This window comes from Nycticebus coucang, chromosome X (assembly GCF_027406575.1).
Source record: "Nycticebus coucang isolate mNycCou1 chromosome X, mNycCou1.pri, whole genome shotgun sequence".
Taxonomy (NCBI): Eukaryota; Metazoa; Chordata; class Mammalia; order Primates; family Lorisidae; genus Nycticebus; species Nycticebus coucang.
Genome location: NC_069804.1, coordinates 22935195 through 22958052, shown reverse-complemented (window position 1 = coordinate 22958052; position 22858 = coordinate 22935195). Strand labels below are relative to the sequence as shown.

The 22858-nt window shown below is 42.0% G+C and overlaps 1 protein-coding gene across 8 annotated transcripts in view; it reads left to right on the top strand.

Annotated features, from left to right (window-relative positions):
• The window catches only part of ACOT9 (acyl-CoA thioesterase 9), a 95012-nt gene that overhangs the window by 37906 nt on the left and 34248 nt on the right, over positions 1–22858 (top strand). For 5 of the 8 annotated variants that reach the window (XM_053581155.1, XM_053581153.1, XM_053581154.1 and 2 more), the window contains one exon: positions 22516–22613. Coding sequence is in view for 3 of the 8 variants with exons in the window: in XM_053581156.1 (XP_053437131.1) it covers positions 6767–6786; positions 22516–22613 (118 nt within the window). In the remaining 5 variants the exon portion in view is untranslated. Of the gene's footprint in view, positions 1–6591; positions 6787–22515; positions 22614–22858 lie in introns of those variants that run through there. The other 3 variants (XM_053581150.1, XM_053581148.1, XM_053581156.1) reach the window with 2 other exon arrangements.

The window sequence follows — 22858 nt, the reverse complement described above, 5'->3', positions numbered from 1 at the left end:
GGTCTCTCAAATGTCATTGAATCTCTGTGTGCTTATATGTGTGAAAGCAGAGGTACGGAGCATGTAGTAAGCAGATACGATTGTGTTGGCATCAGCATCGGGGAGGAGAAGCCCACAAACTGGTGGGGACTGCATCTGATTGATGTTAGTTCTCCATGGTGTGAGCTGGCTGGATAAGGAGTGCAGAGAATCTGCAGGTCAGCTCAGGGCATGAAGAGTCAGCGTCACAAAACCTTGGTCTTCATGGGACTTTTGGTCCAGGAATGATTCAAGAGAATTCAAAGTCTTTCAGATATGCCCCATCAGCAGTGAACCCCTCACTAATTCCGTCCTGTCCACATCAACAGTGAACCCCCTGGCTCGGCACCTGTAGCTCAGTGGCTATGGTGCCAGCCACATAAACTGGAGCTGGTGGATTCAAACCTGGCCCGGGCCTGCTAAACAACAATGATAACTACAACCCCCAAAAAGCTGGGTGTTGTGGCGGGCACCTGTAGTCCCAGCTACTTGGGAGGCTGAGACAAGAGAATAGCTTAAGCCCAAGAGTTTGAGGTTGCTGTGAGCTGTGACAACACGGCACTCTACCCAGGGCGTCATAGTGAAACTCTGTCTCAAAAAAAAAAACAAAAAAAACACCCAAAAAACCCAGTGAACCCCTCTCTAATTCCCTCCCATCTACTTCCTCACCTGCCATTCTGAGTATTTCTCAACTATTTTATGTTATGTTATTAATTTTATTATTTATTTATTTATTTATTAATTTGAGACAGAGCTTCACCTTGTCACCCTGAGTAGAGTGCCGTGGTGTCACAGCTTCTGGCAACCTCAAACTCTTGGGCTTAAGCGATTCTCTTGCCTCGGCCTCCCAAGTAGCTGGGACTAGAGGCGCCCACCACAATAACGACTATTTTTTTTTTTTTTGCAGTTGTCAACGTTGTTTAGAAGGCCTGGATTGTTTTCGAACCCACCAGCCTTGATGTATGTGGCTGACGCTGAAACCACTGTGCTATGGGCGCCGAGCCTTATTTTATTTTATTAATTTTATTTTACATTATTTTATGACAGAGTCTTACTTTGTCACCCTTGGTAGAGTACTGCACCATCATAGCTCACAGCAATCTCAAACTCTTGGGCTCAAGGGTTCCTCTTGCCTCAGCTTCCCAAGTAGCTGGGTCTATAGGTACCCGCCACAATGCCCAGCTATTTTTAGAGACAGGATCTCACTCTTGCTCAGGCTGGTCTCAAACTCCTGAGCTCAGGCAATCCACCTGCCTTATCCTCCCAGAGTACTGGGATTATAGGCAAGCCACCACACCCAGCCTTTTTTCTCAACCCTTTAGTCTCAGAATGGAACCCACAGATTTCTGTAGAAATGGAGTAGCTCCATCCACTAAAGTATTCAATTTGGACTTCTCATGAACAACATGTTTCTCTAGTTTCCCAACACTAGACCTCATTTGTTCTTTAATAATAAACCCAAACTCTGGCAGGCTGGGCCAGACATTTATTGACATTTATTCTAGTATATTAGTGCAAAATGCTCTCAGCAGATATCTCTATTTCTTTTCTTTTCTTTCTTTCGTCTTTTTTTTTTTTTTCTTGAGACAGAGCCTCATTGTCACCTGGTCTAGAGTGCATCATAGCTCACAGCAACCTCAAACTCCTGGGCTCAAGCCATCCTTCTGAGTCAGCCTCCTGAGTAGCTGGGACTACAGGTTGGCATCACCATGCCTGACTTCTTTTTCTTTTTTTTTTTTTTCTGTAGAGATGGGGTCTCGCTCTTTCTCAGGCTGGTCTCAAACTCCTGGGCTCAAGTGATCCTCTCCTTGGTCCCCCAAAGTGCTAGGATTACAGGTATGAGCCACCATGCCTGGCCTATACCTCTATTTCTGTCACCATCTCTATCTCTAATCTATATTTTCAAGGAAGTTTTACAAGAAGTGCCAGGAACAGGGTGAGGAAAATAGGAATTGAGTAACTCCACCAGCCCCGGTATATGTGGCTGGCACCCTAACCACTGAGCTATGGGCACCGAGCCGCCTATCCTGGTTTTTGCTACAGATGGAGCAGGTGGGTATAATCTAAGCACTTTCATGTAACAGCCCACTAGTCTTTGTTGTTTTTTTCTTTCTTTTTTTGCGATTTTTGGCCGAGGCTGGGTTTGAACCTGCCACCTCTGGCATATGGGGCCAGCGCCCCACTCCTTTGAGCCACATGCACCGCCCCTGTGGTTTTTTCTTGAATGTTTAGGTGGAAAATACTTTTCGATTGTTTCCTCCTCCCCCTCCCAATTTTACTCTGGATCTTTTTTGTATAATCTCTATAATCTGGGAAATAAGCAATTTTTTTTTTTTTTTTGAGATAGAGCCTCAAGCTGTAGCCCTGGGTAGAGTGCTGTGGCATCACAGCTCACAGCAACCTCCAACTCCTGGGCTCAAGCGATTCTCCTGCCTCCGCCTCCCAAGTAGCTGGGATCACAGGCACCCCCCCACAATGCCCAGCCATTTTTTGGTTGCAGCCGTCATTGTTATTTGGTGGGCCTGGGCTGGATTCAAGCCTGTCAGCTCAGGTGTATGTGGCTGGCACCTTAGCCCCTTGAGCCACAGGCACCGAGACATAAGCTATTTTTTTTTTTAAGACAGAGACTCACTCTGTTGTCCCATCTAGAGTACAGTGCATCATCATAGCTCACTGCAACCTCAAATACCTGGGCACAAGCGATCCTCCTGTATCAGCCTCCTGAGTTGCTGGAACTATAGGCACGTGCCATGCCCAGCTAATTTTTTGTTTTTGGTAGAAATGGGGGGTCTTGCTCTTGCTCAGGCTGGTCTCCAACTCCTGATCTCAGCAGTCCTCTTGCCTTGGCCTCCTAGAGTGCCAGGATTACAGGCATGAGCCACCATGCCTGGCCTGAAATAAGCTAATTTTTTTTTTTTTTTTTAAGAGACAGAGTCTCACTGTACCGCCCTTGGTAGAGTGCCGTGGCGTCACACGGCTCACAGCAACCTCTAACTCTTGGGCTTACGCGATTCTCTTGCCTCAGCCTCCCGAGTAGCTGGGACTACAGGCGCCCGCCACAACGCCCGGCTATTTTTTTTGTTGTTGTTGTTGCAGTTTGGCCGGGGCCGGGTTTGAACCCGCCACCCTCGGCATATGGGGCCGGTGCCCTACTCACTGAGCCACAGGCGCCGCCCAATAAGCTAATTTTTTAAAAGTGGTTTTTCCATTTTAATGAAATCATTGCTTGAATTAGTTTATTTGAAAGTTGCTGACAGTTTCCCAAGAACATTTTCTACCTAAGTCAGATATTCAGAAGTATTATATATAGTTCAGCAGCCCAACAAAAGATGGTTATTAGATCTTTTTCACTTATAATACTACATTGAACTGACAACGTATTATTAGGTTTCTTATTTGATTTTATTGCTCTGTTTATAATAATGACATTGATAATATCTTATGTATCTGTCAACATGATTAGGAGCCTTTTATTTTAATCACACATTTCATACCATCTTTGTTACCCTGAGACCATATCAAAATAGAACTAATGGTACATAACAAGAAACAAAAAGGTGGGGGTGGAGAATTTCTTACTCAAGGACAGTGATTCACACCACTATCCAATTGCTGCACACTTCCTGATCTGATTTTGTGACCACTTTGCCTGCCATCCCTGCTATTCAAAATGGGATATAGAAAATGTACAGTGATTTGAAATATAATGAATGAAGGCAATGCATGGCCTTCCAACAAAAAATATTTGAAGACTGAAAAAAAAGTGATATAGAATATATACTTGACAACACCACCACTACACACATAGAAACCAGGGTTGCTAAGTTGTTTTAAGAATTTTCTGTATGCTGCCAATTGAGATAATTGGAGACACATGGATGAATGCTGTGCTGGCTAGGTCTAGCAGGGGTTTTCTGAGGTTAGAACTAAAGCTAAGTGATGAGATAATTTTTCCATCTTTGAATAACATCTTTAGTGGACCTCTATGGGTTTGATTGCTTGGTACTCCTTTTCTAAGGAAGTGATCTTCATCTGTGTGCTTTCTTGTGGAAACAGCCATGGTAGTAAATTGTGACCTAGCAACTGACCATGGGTCTGGGTGAGAGGGTTCCTGGTAAGTCAAGTGGACCAATTGTATGCCCTGGCCTTGCTGCCACAGTTGACTGTCCAGAAATGTGTACCTGACCTCAATTGAGCCAATGAATCTCTTCTCAGGACTTTTTGTACTTGGGACATAGAAATTTGGGCCAGTCTCTTATGTGTGACTGTGGTTGTAAGATGTAAAGTTTAGGAGCTTCTTTTGCAATGTAGAGAATACCATTACACAGAGAGAAAAAAAAGAATGAAACCAGTGTGCAAAGGAAAGCAAAGATAAACAATGGAGAGAAGGCATCTTCATGGCATTGAGTTCCTGGTTCCAGCTGTTCCAGCTGAAATCAATGCTGTTTATATGTATTGAGAATGTATCTGGCTTTATTTTGGAAACTGATGGAAGGTTACTTGATTGCACAAAATTTGTAAACTGTCCTACTTGTTATACCATATATGCAACCCAAAGAGTTGTCTTGAACTTAATTTTTCTGAGTCTCATATTGCTTCAACCAAAAGTTCAAGTAAAAATGAACAAAAATGGCTGGGTGTGGTGGCCTGTAATCCTAGCATTCTGGGAGGCCAAGGCAGGTGGATTGCTTGAGCTCAGGAGTTTGAGACCAGCCTGAGCAAGAGTGAGACCTGGTCTCTACTAAAAACAGAAAACTAGCCAGGCATTGTGACAGGCACATGTAGTCCCAGCTACTCAGGAGGCTGAGGCAAGAGAATCACTTGAGCCCAAGAGTTTGAGGTTGTTGTGAGCAATGATGCCACAGCACTCTATCCAGGGCAACAGAGTGAGACTCTGTCTCAAAAAAAAAAAAAAAAAAAGAAATGAGCAAAAATAATATAATTCAATACAATATTTATTGCACTGTGTGTTGGGTGTGGTAGAGTATAAATATGTATGGCTGACACAACACAACAAAACAGGCACTAAAAAGGTACAGAGAATATGAACAAAAATGAAGGAGAGATCCCTGCAGGCTAAAAAAGGAGTCTTTTGGGTGTGAGACTGCTAAAAACAGGGACAATTAGGTAAAATAGAAAACCATTTATAACTTGTTAAGTGACTAAAAACAGAAAGATAGCTTAATGCAATTGACAAATTTTACTAAGTATGTGTTATTTCAACGAAACGTGATGTGGTCCTTGCTTCCTAGGAAATTACCATTTTTAGAGGCAAAGCAAGACTTGCATGTATTCTCAAAATACCCCTCTCATTACCTTGTTTTATTTCCTCTTTAGACTACTTTACCATGTTTGAAATTGTTATTTGCTAACCTGTTTGACGATTTGTTTTCCTTTCCTGTAAGTTAAGCCCCCTAAAGGGGCTTTTTTTTTTTTTGCATCCCCAGCGTCTATAACAGTGCCTGTTCAATGCACTGTTGAATAAATAACGCAAACAGTTCAATAAGAGTAGGTTGAATGAAACTGAGAATCAGGTTGTGGGTTGAAATCTTAAGGCTCTTTGGCCTTGACTTTGTCTAGGTCAGCCAACATGTCAAACACTAGGGGGCAGGCCGGGATTAGAAGAGGAACAATTTTTTTCTGTTAAGTCACTAGTTCTCAAGTTTTGGTTACCTTTATTTTTTATTTTATCTTTTTCTGGATTGAAAGACACCTTTTATTCTCTTTCCCATATTTTCTTATTCTTTTTTATTTTTTTTGAGGCACAGTCTCACTTTGTCATCCTTGGTAGAGTACCGTGGGGTCGTCATAGCTCACAGCAACCTCCAACTCTTGGCTCAAGTGATTCTCTTGCCTCAGCCTCCCAAGTAGCTGGGACTACAGGCGTCCGCCACAACGCCCCGCTATCCTTAGAGACGGGGTGGTGGTGGTGTCTCGCTCTTGCTCAGGCTGGTCTTGAACCCCTGAGCTCAGTTGATCCACCCGCCTCGGCCTCCCTTACAGGCGTGAGCCACCGCTTCTGGCCCCCATATTTTCTTTTTAAATGTATTTTTTATTTCAAAATATTAGGGGGTACAAATGTTCTTGTTACATGGATGAATTGTATTATGCTGAAGTCAGAGCTTTTAGCGTGGCCTTCCCCTGAATAGTGTACATTGTACCCAATAGGTAAATTTATATCCCGGGACACTTTTAGGCCTTTAGAAGCCGGGGCCGCACACATGACTAATCCCTAAACATCTGTATTTTGGAAAGCTGCCTAGGAGATTCCTTGAAGGCAAGGGCAAGAACCACAGACTGGGAGCCGAGGCACAGAGGTGAAGGATAGCAACGGAGGCAAGTTCCACTGGGCAGAGCCGCGCCTTTTCTTCGCGTCACCGCCCTGGCGGTGCTGCGTGGTTCATTTACTCAACCGGGAATAGGCTAATCCTCCCTTTAACTACACGCCCCGCAGAGTTGATTGCGTGGGAAGCTCCGCAGAGGTGGACTTCTGCTTCCCTTGGATTAACAGACAGGGCCGCGGCCCCGCCCCAGAACAGCGCGACCCCGCCCCGGGCAGCGCGGCCCCGCCCCTGGACAGCGTGGCCCGGCCCCGAATGGTGAGGGCTCGCTCCAGGGCTTCTTCGCCGTCACGGTGCTGTTGTGGGGAGTGACGGTTGGTCTGGTTCTCGCTCCAGCACCTTCCTTTCCCTCTGCAGACCGCCTTGCGGGCCCGGTTTTCCACCCGCGTGCGCGGCAGCCTAGAGCGATGAGGCGGGCAGCACTGCGGTAGGTAGCCCGGGGTGGAGGAGTCTGGCAGGGCGCTGGTGGGGTGCGTCCGTGCCCGCCGTCTGACTTCCCGCGGGCCGCTGCGGAAGAAGCAGGCCGGGGCAGGCGGAACTAATGCTCCAGCATTTGGGCGCTGGTCGGCTGTGACCCCGCCCGGACACAGGCCACTAGGCCTGGGCTGGAAGAATCTCCTCACTTTAGCGACTTCTGGCATAGAGTTCAATATATTTAGAAGCAAAGCAGTGCTTTAAGGGAGGAAGTTGGGTGTTGGCTGAAATTCCTTTCTCTTTGCTCATTAGCGGTGTGGTTCATAACATTTTGGGGGTGGCTTTTTGTCAGAAAGCTAGTATGGTATTTGTAGTTCTATGTTACCTCCAGCCCTTTGTCCCCCTTCGGAAAACATTTTTTTGGAGGTTAATTGTTTGACCCACTTGACTCTGACTTAAGAGTATTGTAACATTGGCAGAGATTGCAGGGTACCTTTTGGCTCTTAGGGTGTTAAGACTGTGTGACTGAGGCCCTGGTGCGAAAAGGGCGGGAGTGCATTGGTTAGGCCACTTGAGCGGAATGCTTTTCTGTAAATGTAATCTTCCCAGCTGTCAAAATTAAGGCCTGAGAACCTTAGAGTCTGAGGTGTGTCTGGCTGTCCCCAACCCCTTTCACCCGAGCACACTGGACTTTACAAGTTTTCTGCCTGGCTGGGTCCAAGGGTACTCACATCTAGTTCTGACTGACAGTGATAGTGTCAATTCTCTTGGAGGTCCTGGATCTCTCTCACTGCTCCTGGGGACCTTGCTTTTAGTTGAAGGAGTTCTGCCTCTTTGGTTTATAGCACTTAAAAAAACTTTGCTATCGTATTTGAAGACAGATTGTAAATCGTTTCAAGAAGGGCTGGAGTCAACTTTAGTTAGCATTGGACATGATGTGAAAGGCCTTCTACAGGCTGGGCATGGTGGCTCACACCTGTAATCCTAGCACTCTGAGAGGCCAAGGTGGGTGGATTGCTCGAGCTTAGAAGTTCAAGACCCAGTCTTGACTAAAAATAGAAAAACTGGCCCGGCAGGCATGGTTCTCAAGTAGCTTGTAGTCTCAGCCACTTGAGAACCTAAGGCAAGAGGATCACTTGAGCCCAGAAGTTTGAGGTTGCTGTGAGCTACAATGACCCTAGGGCACTCTACCCAGGGCAATAGAATGAGACCATCTCAAAAACAAAACAAAAAACAAACAAAAACCCAGTAAGAAAGGCCTATAAAGCTCTACAGTCTTGTGCCTGTGCCATCTCCCATAACCCTACTTTCCTTTCTTGTGAGTCCTGTTGAGCCTTAAGCAAGTAGGTACTCTGTTAGTGTCTAGTGAGAGAAAGAGTTCATAAATGAATACACACAGATGATTAGGTTCTTTGGTGGGTAACTATTATAGCTTCTTTTTTTCAGACTCACAAGAATCACCTGACTTTGTTTAATCTCAAAAGTGAGGTATTTTCTCAGAGTGGAGGGCCTATGGGTGGCATTGCCTGTTAACTGCACTGAAAATTCTTCCTTGCCACCCACTCAAAGCTTGGGACCCAGGACGCCAAAACATTTCTTTTTGAGACAGAGCCTCAAGCTGTCGCCCTGGGTAGAGTGCCATGGCATCACAGCTCACAGCAACTGCCAACTCCTGGTCTCAAGTGATTCTCCTGCCTCAGCCTCCCAAGTAGCTGGGACTACAGGTGCCTGCCACAATGCCTGGCTGTTTTTTTGGTTGTAGCCGTCATTGTTGTTTGGCAGGCCCAGGCTGGATTTGAGCTCACCAGCTCCGTGTATGTGGCTGGCGCCTTAGCCGCTTGAGCCACAGGTGCCGAGCCGCCAAAACATTTCTATTCACACTTGCAGGTGATTTCTTTTTTTTTTTTTTATTAAATCATAACTGTATACATTGATATGATCATGGGGTATCATACACTCGCTTCATAAACCATTTGACACATTTTTATCACAGTGGTTAACATAGCCTTTCCGGTGTTATCTCAGTTACTGTGCCAAAACATTTACATTCTACCTTTACCAAGTTTCGCAAATACCCCTGTTAATATGCACCACAGGTGTGATCCCACCGATCCCCCTCCCTCTACCCACCCCCTCCCTTTCCCACTTCCCCCTATTGTTAAGTTGTAGCTGAGTTATAGCTTTCATGTGAGAGTCCCAAATTAGTTTCATAATAGGGCTGTGTACATTGGGTACTTTTTCTTCCATTCTTGAGATACTTTACTAAGAAGAATATGTTCCAGCTCCATCCATGTAAACATGAAAGAGGTAAAGTCTCCATCTTTCTTTAAGGCTGCATAGTATTCCATGGTATACATATACCACAATTTATTAATCCATTCGTGGATCGATGGGCACTTGGGCTTTTTCCATGACTTAGCTATTATGAATTGGGCTGCAATAAACATTCTGGTACAAATATCTTTGCTATGTTGTGATTTTTGGTCTTCTGGGTATACGCCCAGCAGAGGAATTACAGGATTGAATGGCAGATCTATTTTTAGATCTCTGAGTGTTCTCCATATATCTTTCCAAAAGGAATGTATTAATTTGCATTCCCACCAGCAGTGCAGAAGTGTTCCCTTTTCTCCGCATCCACGCCAACATCTCTGGTCTTGAGATTTTGTGATATAGGCTAGTCTCATTGGAGTTAGATGATATCTCAAAGTAGTTTTGATTTGCATTTCTCTGATGATTAAAGATGATGAGCATTTTTTGATATGTCTGAAGGCCGTGCGCCTGTCTTCTTCAGAGAAGTTTCTCTTCAAATCCCTTGCCCAGCCTGCGATGGGATCCCTTGTTTTTTTCTTGCTGATGTGTTTGAGTTCTCTGTGGATTCTGGTTATTAAACCTTTGTAAGAGATATACCCTGCAAATATCTTCTCCCATTCTGAGGGCTGTCTGCTTGCTCTGCTTACTGTGTTCTTAGCTGTGCAGAAGCTTTTTAGTTTGATCAAGTCCCAGTAGTGTATTTTTGAAGCTGCTTCAATTGCCCTGGGGGGTTCTCCTCATGAAATACTCACCCAGACCAATTTCTTCAAGGGTTTTCCCTGCATTCTCCTCTAGTATTTTTATAGTTTCTTGTCTTAAGTTTAAATCTTTAATCCAATGAGAGTCTATCTTTGTTAATGGTGAAAGGTGTGGGTCCAATTTCAGTCTTCTGCAGGTTGCCAGCCAGTTCAGCCAGCACCATTTGTTAAATAGGGAATCTTTTCCCCACTGAAAGTTTTTAATTGGCTTGTCAAAAATCAAATAGCGGTAAGTAGCTGGATTCATCTCTTGGTTCTCTATTCTGTTCCAGATATCTACTTCTCTGTTTTTGTGCCAATACCATGCTGTTTTGATCACTATCGATTTGTAGTAAAGTCTGAGGTCTGGTAGTGTGATTCTTCCTATTTTGTTTTTATTTCTGAGTAATGTCTTGGCTATTCGAGGTTTTTTCTGATTCCATATAAAACGAAGTAATGTTTTTTCAAGATCTTTAAAATATGACAGTGGAGCTTTAATAGGGAGTGCGTTGAAGTTATATATTGCTTTGGGTAGTATGGACATTTTGATAATGTTGATTCTTCCCAGCCATGAGCATGGTATGTTTTTCCATTTGTTAACATTTTCAGCTATTTCTTTTCTTAGAGTTTCATAGTTCTCTTTATAGAGATCTTTCACGTCTTTTGTTAGGTAAATTCCCAAATATTTCATCTTCTTTGGCACTACTGTGAATGGGATAGAGTCCTTAACTGCTTTTTCAATTTGACTGTTGTTGGTGTATATAAAGGCTACCGATTTATGAATGTTGATTTTGTAACCTGAGACGCTGCTGTATTCCTTGATCACTTCTAGGAGTTTTGTAGTAGAGTCCCTAGTGTTTTCCAGATACACAATCATATCATCTGCGAAGAGCGAAAGTTTGATCTCTTCTGACCTTATATGGATACCCTTGATCGCCTTTTCTTCCCTAATTGCAGTGGCTAAAACTTCCATTACAATGTTGAAAAGCAATGGAGACAATGGGCAGCCTTGTCTGGTTCCTGATCTGAGTGGAAATGATTCCAATTTAACTCCATTCAATATGATATTGGCTGTGGGTTTGCTGTAGATAGCCTCTATCAGTTTAAGAAAAGTCCCTTCTAGACCAATTTTCTTAAGTGTTCTGATCATGAAGGGATGCTGGATATTATCAAAAGCTTTTTCTGCATCAATTGAGAGAATCATATGGTCTTTGTTTTTTAATTTGTTTATGTGCTGAATTACATTTATAGATTTACGTATATTGAACCAGCCTTGAGACCCTGGGATAAAACCAACTTGGTCATGATGTATAATTTGTTTGATGTGTTGCTGGATTCTGTTTGTTAGGATCTTGTTGAATATTTTTGCATCTATATTCATTAGTGATATGGGTCTATAATTTTCTTGTTGGGTCTTTTCCTGGTTTGGGGATCAGGGTGATGTTTGCTTCATAGAACGTGTTGGGTAGTCTTCCTTCTTTTTCTACCTTTTGGAACAGGTTGAGTAATATAGGTACTAATTCCTCTTTAAAGGTTTGGTAGAATTCTGACGTGAAACCATCTGGTCCCGGGCTTTTCTTTTTAGGGAGGTTTTGTATAGTTGATGCTATTTCTGAACTTGATATGGGTCTGTTCAACATTTCTACTTGATTCTGGTTAAGTCTTGGAAGGTGGCATGCTTCCAAGTATCGGTCTATTTCCTTCAGATTTTCATATTTCTGAGAATAAAGTTTCTTGTAATATTCATTAAGGATTTTTTGGATTTCTGATGAGTCTGTGGTTATTTCGTCTTTGTTGTTTCTGATTGATGATATTAGAGATTTTACTCTTTTTTTCCTGATTAGGTTGGCCAGAGGTTTATCTATTTTATTGACCTTTTCAAAAAACCAGCTTTTTGATTTATTGATCTGTTGTATTATTCTTTTGTTTTCAATTTCATTTAATTCTGCTCTAATTTTGGTTATTTCTTTTCTTCTACTGGGTTTGGGGTTGGAATGTTCTTCCTTTTCCAGTTGCGTGAGATGTCCCATTAAGTTGTTAACTTCCTCTCTTCCCGTTCTCTTGAGGAAGGCTTGCAGTGCTATACATTTCCCTCTTAGAACTGCCTTTGCAGTGTCCCAGAGGTTCTGATAGTTTGTGTCTTCATTGTCGTTTTGTTCCAAAAAATTGGCAATTTCTTTCTTAATCTCATCTCTGACCCAGCTATCATTCAGCATAAGGTTATTTAACTTCCATGTTTTTGTATGGGTATGCAGATTCCTGTTGTTACTCAATTCAAGTTTTATTCCATGATGGTCCGAGAAGATGCATGGAATAATTTCTATTCCTTTCTTGCAGGTGACTTCTTTGACTCCCTATGCAAGCCATGGGGAAATTTGGCTCCTTGATCTTTTTTCATTGAAAAGGTTCAATCATGACATCTTGGGACCTCAGTGTCTCAAAGGCCTCTGGACGGTTTCTTCTGAAGGTGTAACAGCTTTGCTGTATAACTCCTGAGGGTTTATCAGGGGTTAACCAGTAATCTTGGGGTACTGAAGTGTTGGATATTGGCTAAACCAGTCTCCCACCTCCTCCACCTCAGTGCTGCATATATATAAGGGAGGTGTTCTGAGATTGTGAAAAAAGCAACTGGTTCATGCACGTGTTGAAGGGGTGATCAGGGGAACTGGTTTCTGTCTAGATTCTGCCAATGTGTCAGTTGACTGGCACTGGGGAAGAGTATCTGGGTCTCAGTTTCTCTGGGAGGTTGGTTTGAATTAGAATTTTTAAAAATCTTTTAAGTTTTTTTCAAATTAATATAAAGGCACATATGATACATTATTTGCATTTGTAAGGTAGAGTCTGAGTTGACACTCAGCCAGGAAGTGTGCCGTATACCCCTACGTTGCACCCATTGGGTGGGAGCTTATCAAACCACCTCCCCTCTTCTTGAATTTAATTATGTTATTCTCTTATGTGGGCCTGTAGTTGTCCATCTACTAATATTCAAATTAGTGATGGATGCTTACTTTTCAATTCTCAAGATACTTTTCTAAGGAGAATGTTCTTTAACTACATCCAGGTAAATACAAAAGATGTAATGTCTCCATCTTTTTATGGTTGAATGGTAGTCCATGGTATACATATACATTTATCCCATCATGGGTTAATGGGCACTTGGGTTGTTTTCATATTTTTGTGATCGTGAATTGAACTGCTATAAACATTTGAGTGCAAATGTCTTTATGTTAAAATGGTTTTTTTTCTTCTGGGTAGATACTTAGTAATGGATTTGCAGTATCAAATGAAAGTTCTATTTTTAGCTTTTTGCGAAGTCTCTATACTTCTTTCCAAAAATACTTGACTGTATTAGTTTGCAGTCCCACCAACAGTGTGTAAATGTTCCCTTCTCTCTATACCCGAGCCAGCATTTGTAGGTTTGGGACTTTGTGCTTTGTGATGTGGGCTTTTCTCAGTTGTTAGGTGGTATCTCAAGGTGTTTTTTTTTTTTTTTTTTTTTTGAGACAGAGTCTCATTTGTCCTACGTAGAGTGCTGTGGCATCACAGCTCACAGCAACCTTAAACTCTTGGGCTCAAGTGATTCTCTTGTCTCAGCCTTGTGAGTAGCTGTGACTATAGGCACCTGCCACAATGCCTGGCTATATTTATTTATTTATTTGTTTTTGAGACAGAGTCTCAAGCTGTTGCCCTGGGTAGAGTGCTGTGGCATCACAGCTCACAGCAACCTCCAACTCCTGGCCTCAAGTGATTCTCTTGCCTCAGCCTCTCAAGTAGCTGGGACTACAGGCACCCGCCACAACGCCTGGCTATTTTTTGGTTGTAGTTGTCATTGTTGTTTGGCAGGCCCAGCTGGATTCGAAGCCTCCAGCTCAGGTGTATGTGGCTGGTGCCTTAGCCGCTTGAGCTACAGGCGCCTGGTCTGCCCAGCTATTTTTAGAGAGGGGGTCTTGCTCTTGTTCAGGCTGGTCTCAAATCTGTGAGTTCAGGCAGTTCACGCGCCTTGGCTTCCCAGAGTGCTAGGATTATAGGTGTGTGTCAGTACGCCTGGCCAACAAGGTGGTTTTGATTTTCATTTCTCTGATGATTAGGGAGATGAGCATTTTTTTCATGTATGTTTTGGCCATTTGTCTGCCTTCTTGGGAGAAGGATCTGCTCATGTCTGTTGTCCTGATTAATGAGGTTGTTTGCTCTTTTCTTGTTGATTTGCTTGAGTTCTTTGTAGATTCTGGTTATTAGCCCTTTGTCAGATTCATAGCATGCAAATATCTTCTCCTTGAATTGGGATTTTTAAATATAGGGGTTCATAGAGGTATCAAAAGAGAGTGGTTTGTGAACCTCCTGAATTAGTATATACCATTTGTGTGTGAGCAAAGATACTTTGCCATCCCCACCCTGTGGGTCCACAGTTTTCATCAGATTATCAGTTGATAAGATAGCAAATTGTGGTGAAACGTTACCAATATGCTATTGGTATAAGCAACAATTTTTTTTTTTGAGACAGAGTCTCACTACCTCTACCCTCGTTAGAGTGCTGTGGCATCACAGCTCACAGCAACCTCAAACTCTTGGGCTTAAGCGATTCTCTTGCCTCAGCCTCCCAAGTAGCTGGCACTACAGGTGCCCGCCACAACGCTTGGCTATTTTTTAGTTGCAGTTGTCTTGTTGTTTAGCAGGCCCGGGCCAGGCTCAAACCCGCCGCCTTTGTTGTATGTGGCCAGTGACCTACTCACTGAGCTACGGCGCCAAGCCAACAATTTTTAAAAAGGTGTTCAAATTATGCTTTTTTAATGTCACAGGGATATATAGTAATATCCAATTTTATTAAGGCAGCATGCAAAAAAAAAAAAAACCAACAGGGCTCTAGGACTACAGTTTTCCAAATAAATCCCAAATGTTTCACTATAGTCATCAACTACTTTCTTTTTTTTTTTTTTTTTTGTAGTAATTTTTTCTTTCTTTTTTTTTTTTTTGGCCAGGGCCAGGTTTCAACCCGCCACCTCTGATATATGGGGCTGGCGTCCTACTCCTTGAGCCATAGGCGCTGCCCAGTACTTTTTTCTTTTTTGACACAGAGTCTCACTGTGTTGTCCTTGGTAGAGTGCCATGGTGTCACAGCTTACAGCAACTTCATACTCTTAACGATTAACCTCAAACACTTTGCGGTTCTCTTGCCTCAGCCTCCCAAGTAGCTGGGACTATAGGAGCCCACCACAACACCCCGTCTATTTTTAGAGATGGGGTTTCCCTCTTGCTTAGGCTGGTCTCAAACCTGTGAGCTCAGGGTAGTCCACTTGCCTAGGCCTTCCAGAGTGCTAGGATTACAGGCATGAGCCACTGCACCCAGCCCTGTTTTGTAGTAATTTTCTCTTCAACTTTATAACAGGCGAATCTTAAAAATTCACAAAAGATCTCTAATTTTGTTCTATAAGGACTTTTTATGATAAAAAACCATTTATTCATATACTTTAACTGACTGAATTATGTGGTATATAAAAATCTCATTAGCATTGTTTTTTTGTTAATATTTGTTAAATCATAACGACCCTATTTCCCCGAAAATAAGACATCCTCCAAAAATAAGACCTACTTACAGGAAAGATAAGATGCCCCCTGAAAATAAGATCTAGTGCATCTTTGGGAGCACACCTTAAAATAAGACACTGTCTTATTTTTGAGGAAACAGGGTATATGCATTTGTGAGATACAATGTGATGATCTGATATACATTGTGGAATGCTTAAATCAAACTGATTAACCCATAATCATCATCTCACTTATTTTTTTGTGGTAAGACATTTATTTTATTTACTTATTTATTTATTTATTTATCGTTTTGAGACAGAGTCTCACTGTGTTGCCCTTGGTAGAGTGCTGTGGCGTTACAGCTCACAGCAACCTCAAACTCTTAGGTTTCAGCAATTCTCTTGTCTCAGCCTCCCAAGTCACAGCTCACAGCAACCTCAAACTCTTGGGCTTCAGCAATTCTCTTGCTTCAGCCTCCCAAGTAGCTGGGACTACAGGCGCCCACCACAATGCCCAGCTATTTTTTCTTTTGCAGTTGTCATTGTTGTTTAGCTGGCCTGGGCCAGGTTAGAACCCACTAGCCTCGGTGAATGTGGCTGGTGCTGTAACCATTATGCTACGGGCGCTAAGCCTGTGGTAAGACATTTATAATATATCTTAGTTGTTTTGAAAGGTACCTTTGCATTGTGCACATTAGGTGAGACCCCACCAAATACCCTCCCTCCACTTTCCCTCCCTCCTCCCCTTCCTTCTCCTTCTTCTGTCTTCCTTTCTGGACTATATTTGTGTTTTATCATTGGTATGAATGTGTAAGTGATTATATATTGGTTTCATAATAGTATTGAGTATACTGGATACTTTCTTTTCCATTCTTGACATACTTTACTAAGAAGAATGTGTTCCAGCTCCATCCAGGTAAACATAAAAGAGGTAACCATCTTTTTATGGCTGCATAGTATTCCATGGTATGCATATACCACAATTTGTTAATCCATTCATGGATTGACAGGCATTTGGGCTATTTCTATGACTTGGCAATTGTGAATTGGGTGTATTTGAGTCCCTGGTGCAAATGTCTTTGTTGTAAAATGATTTTTTTTTTTTGAGACAGAGCCTCAAGCTGTTGCCCTGGATAGAGTGCTGTGGCATCACAGCTCACAGCAATCTCCAACTCCTGGGCTTAAGCTTAAGCGAAACAATTCTCTTGCCTCAGCCTCCCTCAGCCTTCCAAGTAGCTGGGACTACAGGCACCCGCCACAACACCCGGCTATTTTTTGGTTGTAGTTGTCATTGTTGTTTGGCAGGCCTGGGCTGGATTTGAACCTGCCAGCTCTGGTGTATGTGGCTGGCATCTTAGTTGCTTGAGCTATAGGCGCCGAGCCGTAAAATGATTTTTGTTTAGGCTCAGCACCTGTAGCACAGTGGTTACTGCGCCATCCACATATACCAAGGCTGGTGGGTTCGAACCCAGCCCGGGCCAGCTAAACAACGATGACAACTGCAACAAAAGATAGCTGGGTGTTGTGATGTAGTCCCAGCTACTTGGGAGGCTGAGGCAAGAGAATCACTTAAGTCCAAGAGCTTGAGCTGTGACGCCACAGTACTCTACCAATGGTGACCTAGTGAGACTCTGTCTCAAAAATAAAAAATGACTTTTGTTCATCTGGGTAGTTATCTAGTAATGGAATTGCAGGATCTAAAGGTAGGTCAACTTTTATTTCCTTGAAAATTCTCTATACTTCTTTCCAAAAAGGCCATATTAGTTTGCAGTCCATCAGCAGGGTAGAAGTGTTCACTTCTCTCCACATCCATGCTAACATCTGCAGTTTTGGGATTTTGTGATGTGGGCTAATCTTACTGGAGTGAGGTAATATCTAAAAGTGGTTTCGATTTGCATTTCTCTGATGACTAAAGATGATGAGCATTTTTTCATGTGTTTGTTGCCCATCTGCCTGTCATCTTCAGAGAAGTTTCTGTTCAAGTCTCTTGCCCACAAAGAAATGGGGTTGTTTGTGTTTTTCTTACTAATTTGAGTTCTCTGTAGATACTAGTTATCAGACCTTTGTTGGAACCATAACATGCAAAAATCTTCTCCCATTGTTTGGTGCCTGTGGCTTAAGCGGCTAAGGCGCCAACCACATACACCTGAACTGGCTGGTTTGAATCCAGCCTGGGCCCACCAAACGTCAATGACGACTGCAACCAAAAAATAGCCAGGTGTTGTGATGGGTGCCTGTAGTCCCAGCTACTTGGGAGGCTGAGGCAGGAGAATCGTTTGAGCCCAGGAGTTGGAGGTTGCTGTGAGCTGTGATGCTATGGCACTGTACCCAGGGTGACAGCTTGAGGCTCTGTCTCAAAAAAAATAAATCTTCTCCCATTTTGAAGGCTGTCTGTTTGCTTTACCTGCAGTGCCCTTAGCTGTGCAGAAGCTTTTTAGCTTGATCAGATCCCAGTAATATATTTTTGATGTTCTCCTCAGAAAATATTTTCCCAGGTCAGTATATTCACACGTTTTCCCTACACTCTGTTCTAGTATTTTTTTAGTTTCATGTCTTAACTTTAAATCTTTTATCCATTGAGAATCAATTTTTGTTAGTGGTGAAAGGTGTGGGTCCAGTTTCAGTCTTCTACAGGTCGCTAGCCAGTTCTCCCAGCACCATTTGTTAAATAGGGAATCTTTTTCCCAATATATGTTTTTCTTAGGCTGATCAAAGATCAAATGATCCGATGTGGCTGGGTTCATCTCTAGATTCTCTATTCTGTTCCATTATCTACATCTCCATTTTTGTGCCAGTACCATGCTATTTTGATCACTATAGATTTGAAGTATAACCTGAAGTCTGGTAACGTGATGCCTCCTGCTTTTTTTTATTTCTAAGTCATGTATTGGCTATTTGAGTTTTTTTCTGATTCGATATAAAGCAAAGTACTGTTTTTTCAAGTTCTTTAAAGCAGCGGTTCTCAACCTGTGGGTTGTCACCCACAGGTTAAAGGGCTGTGGCATTAGGAAGGTTGAAAACCAGTGCTTTAAATAAAGTATGACATTGGTGCTTTGATAGGGATTGCATTAAATCTATATATTGCTTTGTGTTGTATGGACATTTTAACAATGTTGATTCTTCCCAGCCATGAGCATGGTATGTTTTCCCATTTGTTAACATCTTCAGCTATTTCTTTTCTCAGGGTTTCATAATTCTCATTATAGGGATCTTTCATGTCCTTTGTTAGATAAATTTCCAGGTATTTCATCTTCTTTGGCACTATAAAAGGAATAGAGTCCTTGACTATATTTTTGGCTTGACTCTTGGTAAATATAAAAGCTACTGATGGGCGGCGCCTGTGGCTCAGTGAGTAGGGCGCCGGTCCCATATGCTGAGGGTGGCGGGTTCAAACCCAGCCCCGGCCAAACTGCAATAAAAAAATAGCCAGGTGTTGTGGCGGGCACCTGTAGTCCCAGCTGCTGGGGAGGCTGAGGCAAGAGAATAGCGTAAGCCCAAGAGTAGAGGTTGCTGTGAGCCATGTGACGCCACGGCACTCTACCCGAGGGCGGTACAGTGAGACTCTGTCTCTACAAAAAAAAAAAAAAAGCTACTGATTTCTTATTGATTTTTGTATCCTGAGGCACTGCTGTATTCCTTGATCACTTCTAAGAGCTTTGTAGTTGAGTCCCTGGGGTTTTCCAGGTATAAGATCATGTCATCTGTGAAGAGTGAGAGTTTGACCTCTTCTGACCCCATTTGAATACCCTTTTTCCCCTTCTCTTGCCTGATTGCGATGGCTTGGACTTCCCTTACCATGTTGAATAGCAGTGGTAACAATGGTCATCCTTGTCTAGTTCCAGATCTGAGTGGAAATGTTTTCAATTTTACTCCATTCAATATGATATTGGCTGTGAGTTTGCTATAGATGATCTCTATCAGTTTAAGAAATGTCCCATCTGGTCAGCACCTGTAGCTCAGTGGGTAAGGTGTCAGCCACCTACACCGAGGCTGGCATGTTCGAACCCAGCCTGGGCCAACTAAAATCAGCAATGACAACTGCAACAAAAAACATAGCTGGGCATTGTGGTGGGTGCCTGTAGTCCCAGCTACTTGGGAGGCTGAGGCAAGAGGATTGCTTAAGCCCAAGAGTTTGAGATTGCTGTGAGCTGTGATGTCATAGCACTCTATCAACGGCAACATAGTGAGACTCTGTCATAAAAAAAAGAAAAAGAAATGTCCCATCTAAACCTATTTTCTTAAGTGTTCTAATCATGAAAGGATGCTGGATATTATCAAAAGCTTTTTCTGCATCAATTTTTTATTTTTGAGACAGAGTCTCACTTTGTCACCCTCAGAGGAGTTCCATGGCGTCACAGCTCACAGCAATCTCAAACTCTTGGTCTTAAGTGATCCTTTTGCCTCAGCCTCCCAAGTAGCTGGGACTACAGGTGCCTGCCACAATGCCTGGCTATTTTTTTTTTTTTTGTTGTTGTTGCAGTTGTTGTTGTTTAGCTGGCCCAGGCCGGGTTTGAACCCGCTGGCCTCGGTGTATGTGGCCAACGCCGTAACCACTGTGCTATGGGCGCTGAGCCTATTACCTCTATTTATAGTCAAGAAAACTGAGGCTCAGTGAGATTAGGTAACTTACCCATGGTCGCTCAGTTAACAAGCTGCATGGTTAAAGCTCTTAACCTCAGTGCTATACTGGCTCTCACACAGGCAGGATGGGATGGTTTTCATTACTCTTCAGAAAATGCTATTATACTTCTTAGGGCAACAAAAAAGAAATTCCCGAGTATATCAGGTTGGACAATTAAGTTTTTTGAACTCATTCTAGAAAAAGTGCTACATACCTCATTGCTGGATATCACTACTGTCACCTTCAAAGTACTTCCCTTGGAAAGCTATGCACTGACGTCAGCATTCTAGTCCACCCTTCGAAGCATTTTTGGAACTCTTTTTCTGGAATGGCCATCAGGGCTATCATAACAAGGTTGGACAATTAAGTTTGGGAACTCATCCTAGAAAAAGTGCTTCATACATCATTGCTGAGTATCACTAAAGTCACCTTCAAAGTGCTCCCTTTGGAAAGCTATGCACTGATGCCAGTGCCTAGTCTACCCTTCAAAGCATTTTTTCTAGGATGAGTTCATGAACTTTATTGTTAGATCTTATAGGACAACAGCTGTGATGGCCATTCCAGAAAAAGAGTTCCAACATTGAAGGGTGGACTAGGCACTGGCGTCGTGGATAGCTTCCCAAGGGGAGTGCTTCAAAAGTGACCGTAGTGATACTCAGCAATGAGTTATGTAGTACTTTTTCTTAGGATGAGTTTGTGAACTTAGTTGTCCAACCCCCTATGTGTGGTCACTCAAATATGTGAGATAAATTATGTATCTTTCGTTGGTTTGTGGTGAGTATTCAAAGTGTTTAGCCATTCACAATCAGATCCCATTTCTTATACTGGATAGATTTAATGCATCTGTTAAAATTGCTAATTAATGTATTGAGGGCATGATTTTTTTTTTTGCTCTTTTAGTTAATGGTAGCAATGGAAAGGATTGTTTTTTTGTCCAGTATGTTCTTTTTTTATTTGCAGTTTTGGCTGGGGCTGGGCTTGAACCCACCATCCCTGGTATATGGGGCCAGTGCCCTACTCCTTGAGCCATAGGCACCACCTATCCAGAATGTTCTTTAAAACTTGATATGTTCATTTGCAGAATGCTAATTTCTGAGATGGCAGAATGAAGGAATACATATTCTGTTTCTTTCAGTAAGGGATTTGAACCTACAAAAATACATAAAATCAAATAGTGAAAAAAAATGGAAGATTCAAATCATGTTCTGAGAAAATGCAAATTGGATAGTCAAGAGCAAGAAGACTGAAATACTAACCTATGTATAAAAGTACAGAAATGGAAAATATATTGTGAGAAAATAAAGCCAAAATAAATGATCGAGGCCATGATTGAAGAATAAACACAGATCCCAAACCCTGAACCCTCTAGCAAGCTTTTTGGTCTTAGTGGACCAGCAAGAATTATATTGCAGCCCACTTAATGACTGGATGACTAAAGTGTTAAATTAGCCAGCAAGAATGTGCTCATATTTATGTATTCTTTGCTATTAGATTAGGTAACTTGGCAAAAGGAGAAGGATTTGTTTTAGCTACACACAAATGTCAAAACTACATATAGATTTTATAAAATATTTATACTGAGAGACTTTCTCTGGATGCTGTCATTAGAGGAGAAATCCATAGGAGCTTGGACTTTACAGAAAACTAATAAGATACTTTTTTTTGGTTCATTTACTAGTTAGGATTTGGTTAGAATTTACTGGTAACGAGCTAGAATGAGTGATAGTATCTGGGGTTCTTGACCTATTCGATGCTTTTCCTTCTTCAACCATGCGCTCAGGTATTAGCTTGTTAATATTGTATGTGTGTTACCCCTAACACGATGTTGTGTGGTTAGGAGTCAGCACTTAGTGAACCAAAATCAACTTATTTTGGGACAATAGATTAGGCATATTTGGGTAAATAGCTTTTATTTTATTCCTTTGGGGATCTGGAAAATTTTTGTGCAAGTCCAATAAATAACTTTCTTTGAGTCTGGAAAGGGCTAATTCAGTGTTCAAAGAGGATTTGGGTTAATCTTATTTATTGAGGAACTATTATGTGATAATAAAGAACAAAATAAATGTTCATAGTTAATTTGCTCACTTGTTTACCAGATAGATTCTGGGCTTCTGAAGCTAATTAAATAGAGCTAGAATAAATCCATTAAACCTGGTTGATATCTTTTATTTATTTTGTAGATAATTATGTAATTGGTTTCTGCTCTCAAGAAATATTTATTCTAGAGAGATAATTTATGGAGTGGCCTCATATGTAAATATAAATATACTTGTGAAACAGTTATAGAGACGCCTACAAAGCAATATATACTGAGGGTGTGGTATGGCCAAACACTCTGGGAGGGAGCGTAGGTCTTTGGGGTTGCCATGGATGAAGCCATGGAACCTACTCTGAATGTGTTTTATCTTTTTTTGTTTTATAAAAAAATCTCAGAATATTATGGGGGTACAAACATTTTGGTTACATAAATTGCTTTCGTACAGTTTGAATCAAAGTTATGGTGACTAGTCTTTTAAGTGAGGTATCACAAGTACGTTTTATCTTGTTTATAGGGTTTGTACCTTGAGCAAGGGGCTGCTTGCTCCTGGCAGACGACTGAATCAAGGATGCCAGGACTCCAGGAAACAGGGAACCTTCCACATTCGTGAAGGCAAGCATGGTGTTTACCTTTTGTTCCTGTGTGGTAAAAAACCCCGTTTTACTTTTATTTTATTTATTTATTTATTTTTAATAACAAATTTGATAAGACTTTATTTATTTTCAAGTTTTTGGAAACCCTGTTTTACTTTTATTTGGGAGGTATATAGAACAATAGTTCAGGCGAAATGAGGCAAATTAAAGAGATATTTAAAAAAATAAAGATCTTTCATAAACATCTCATTTATAAAATGACCA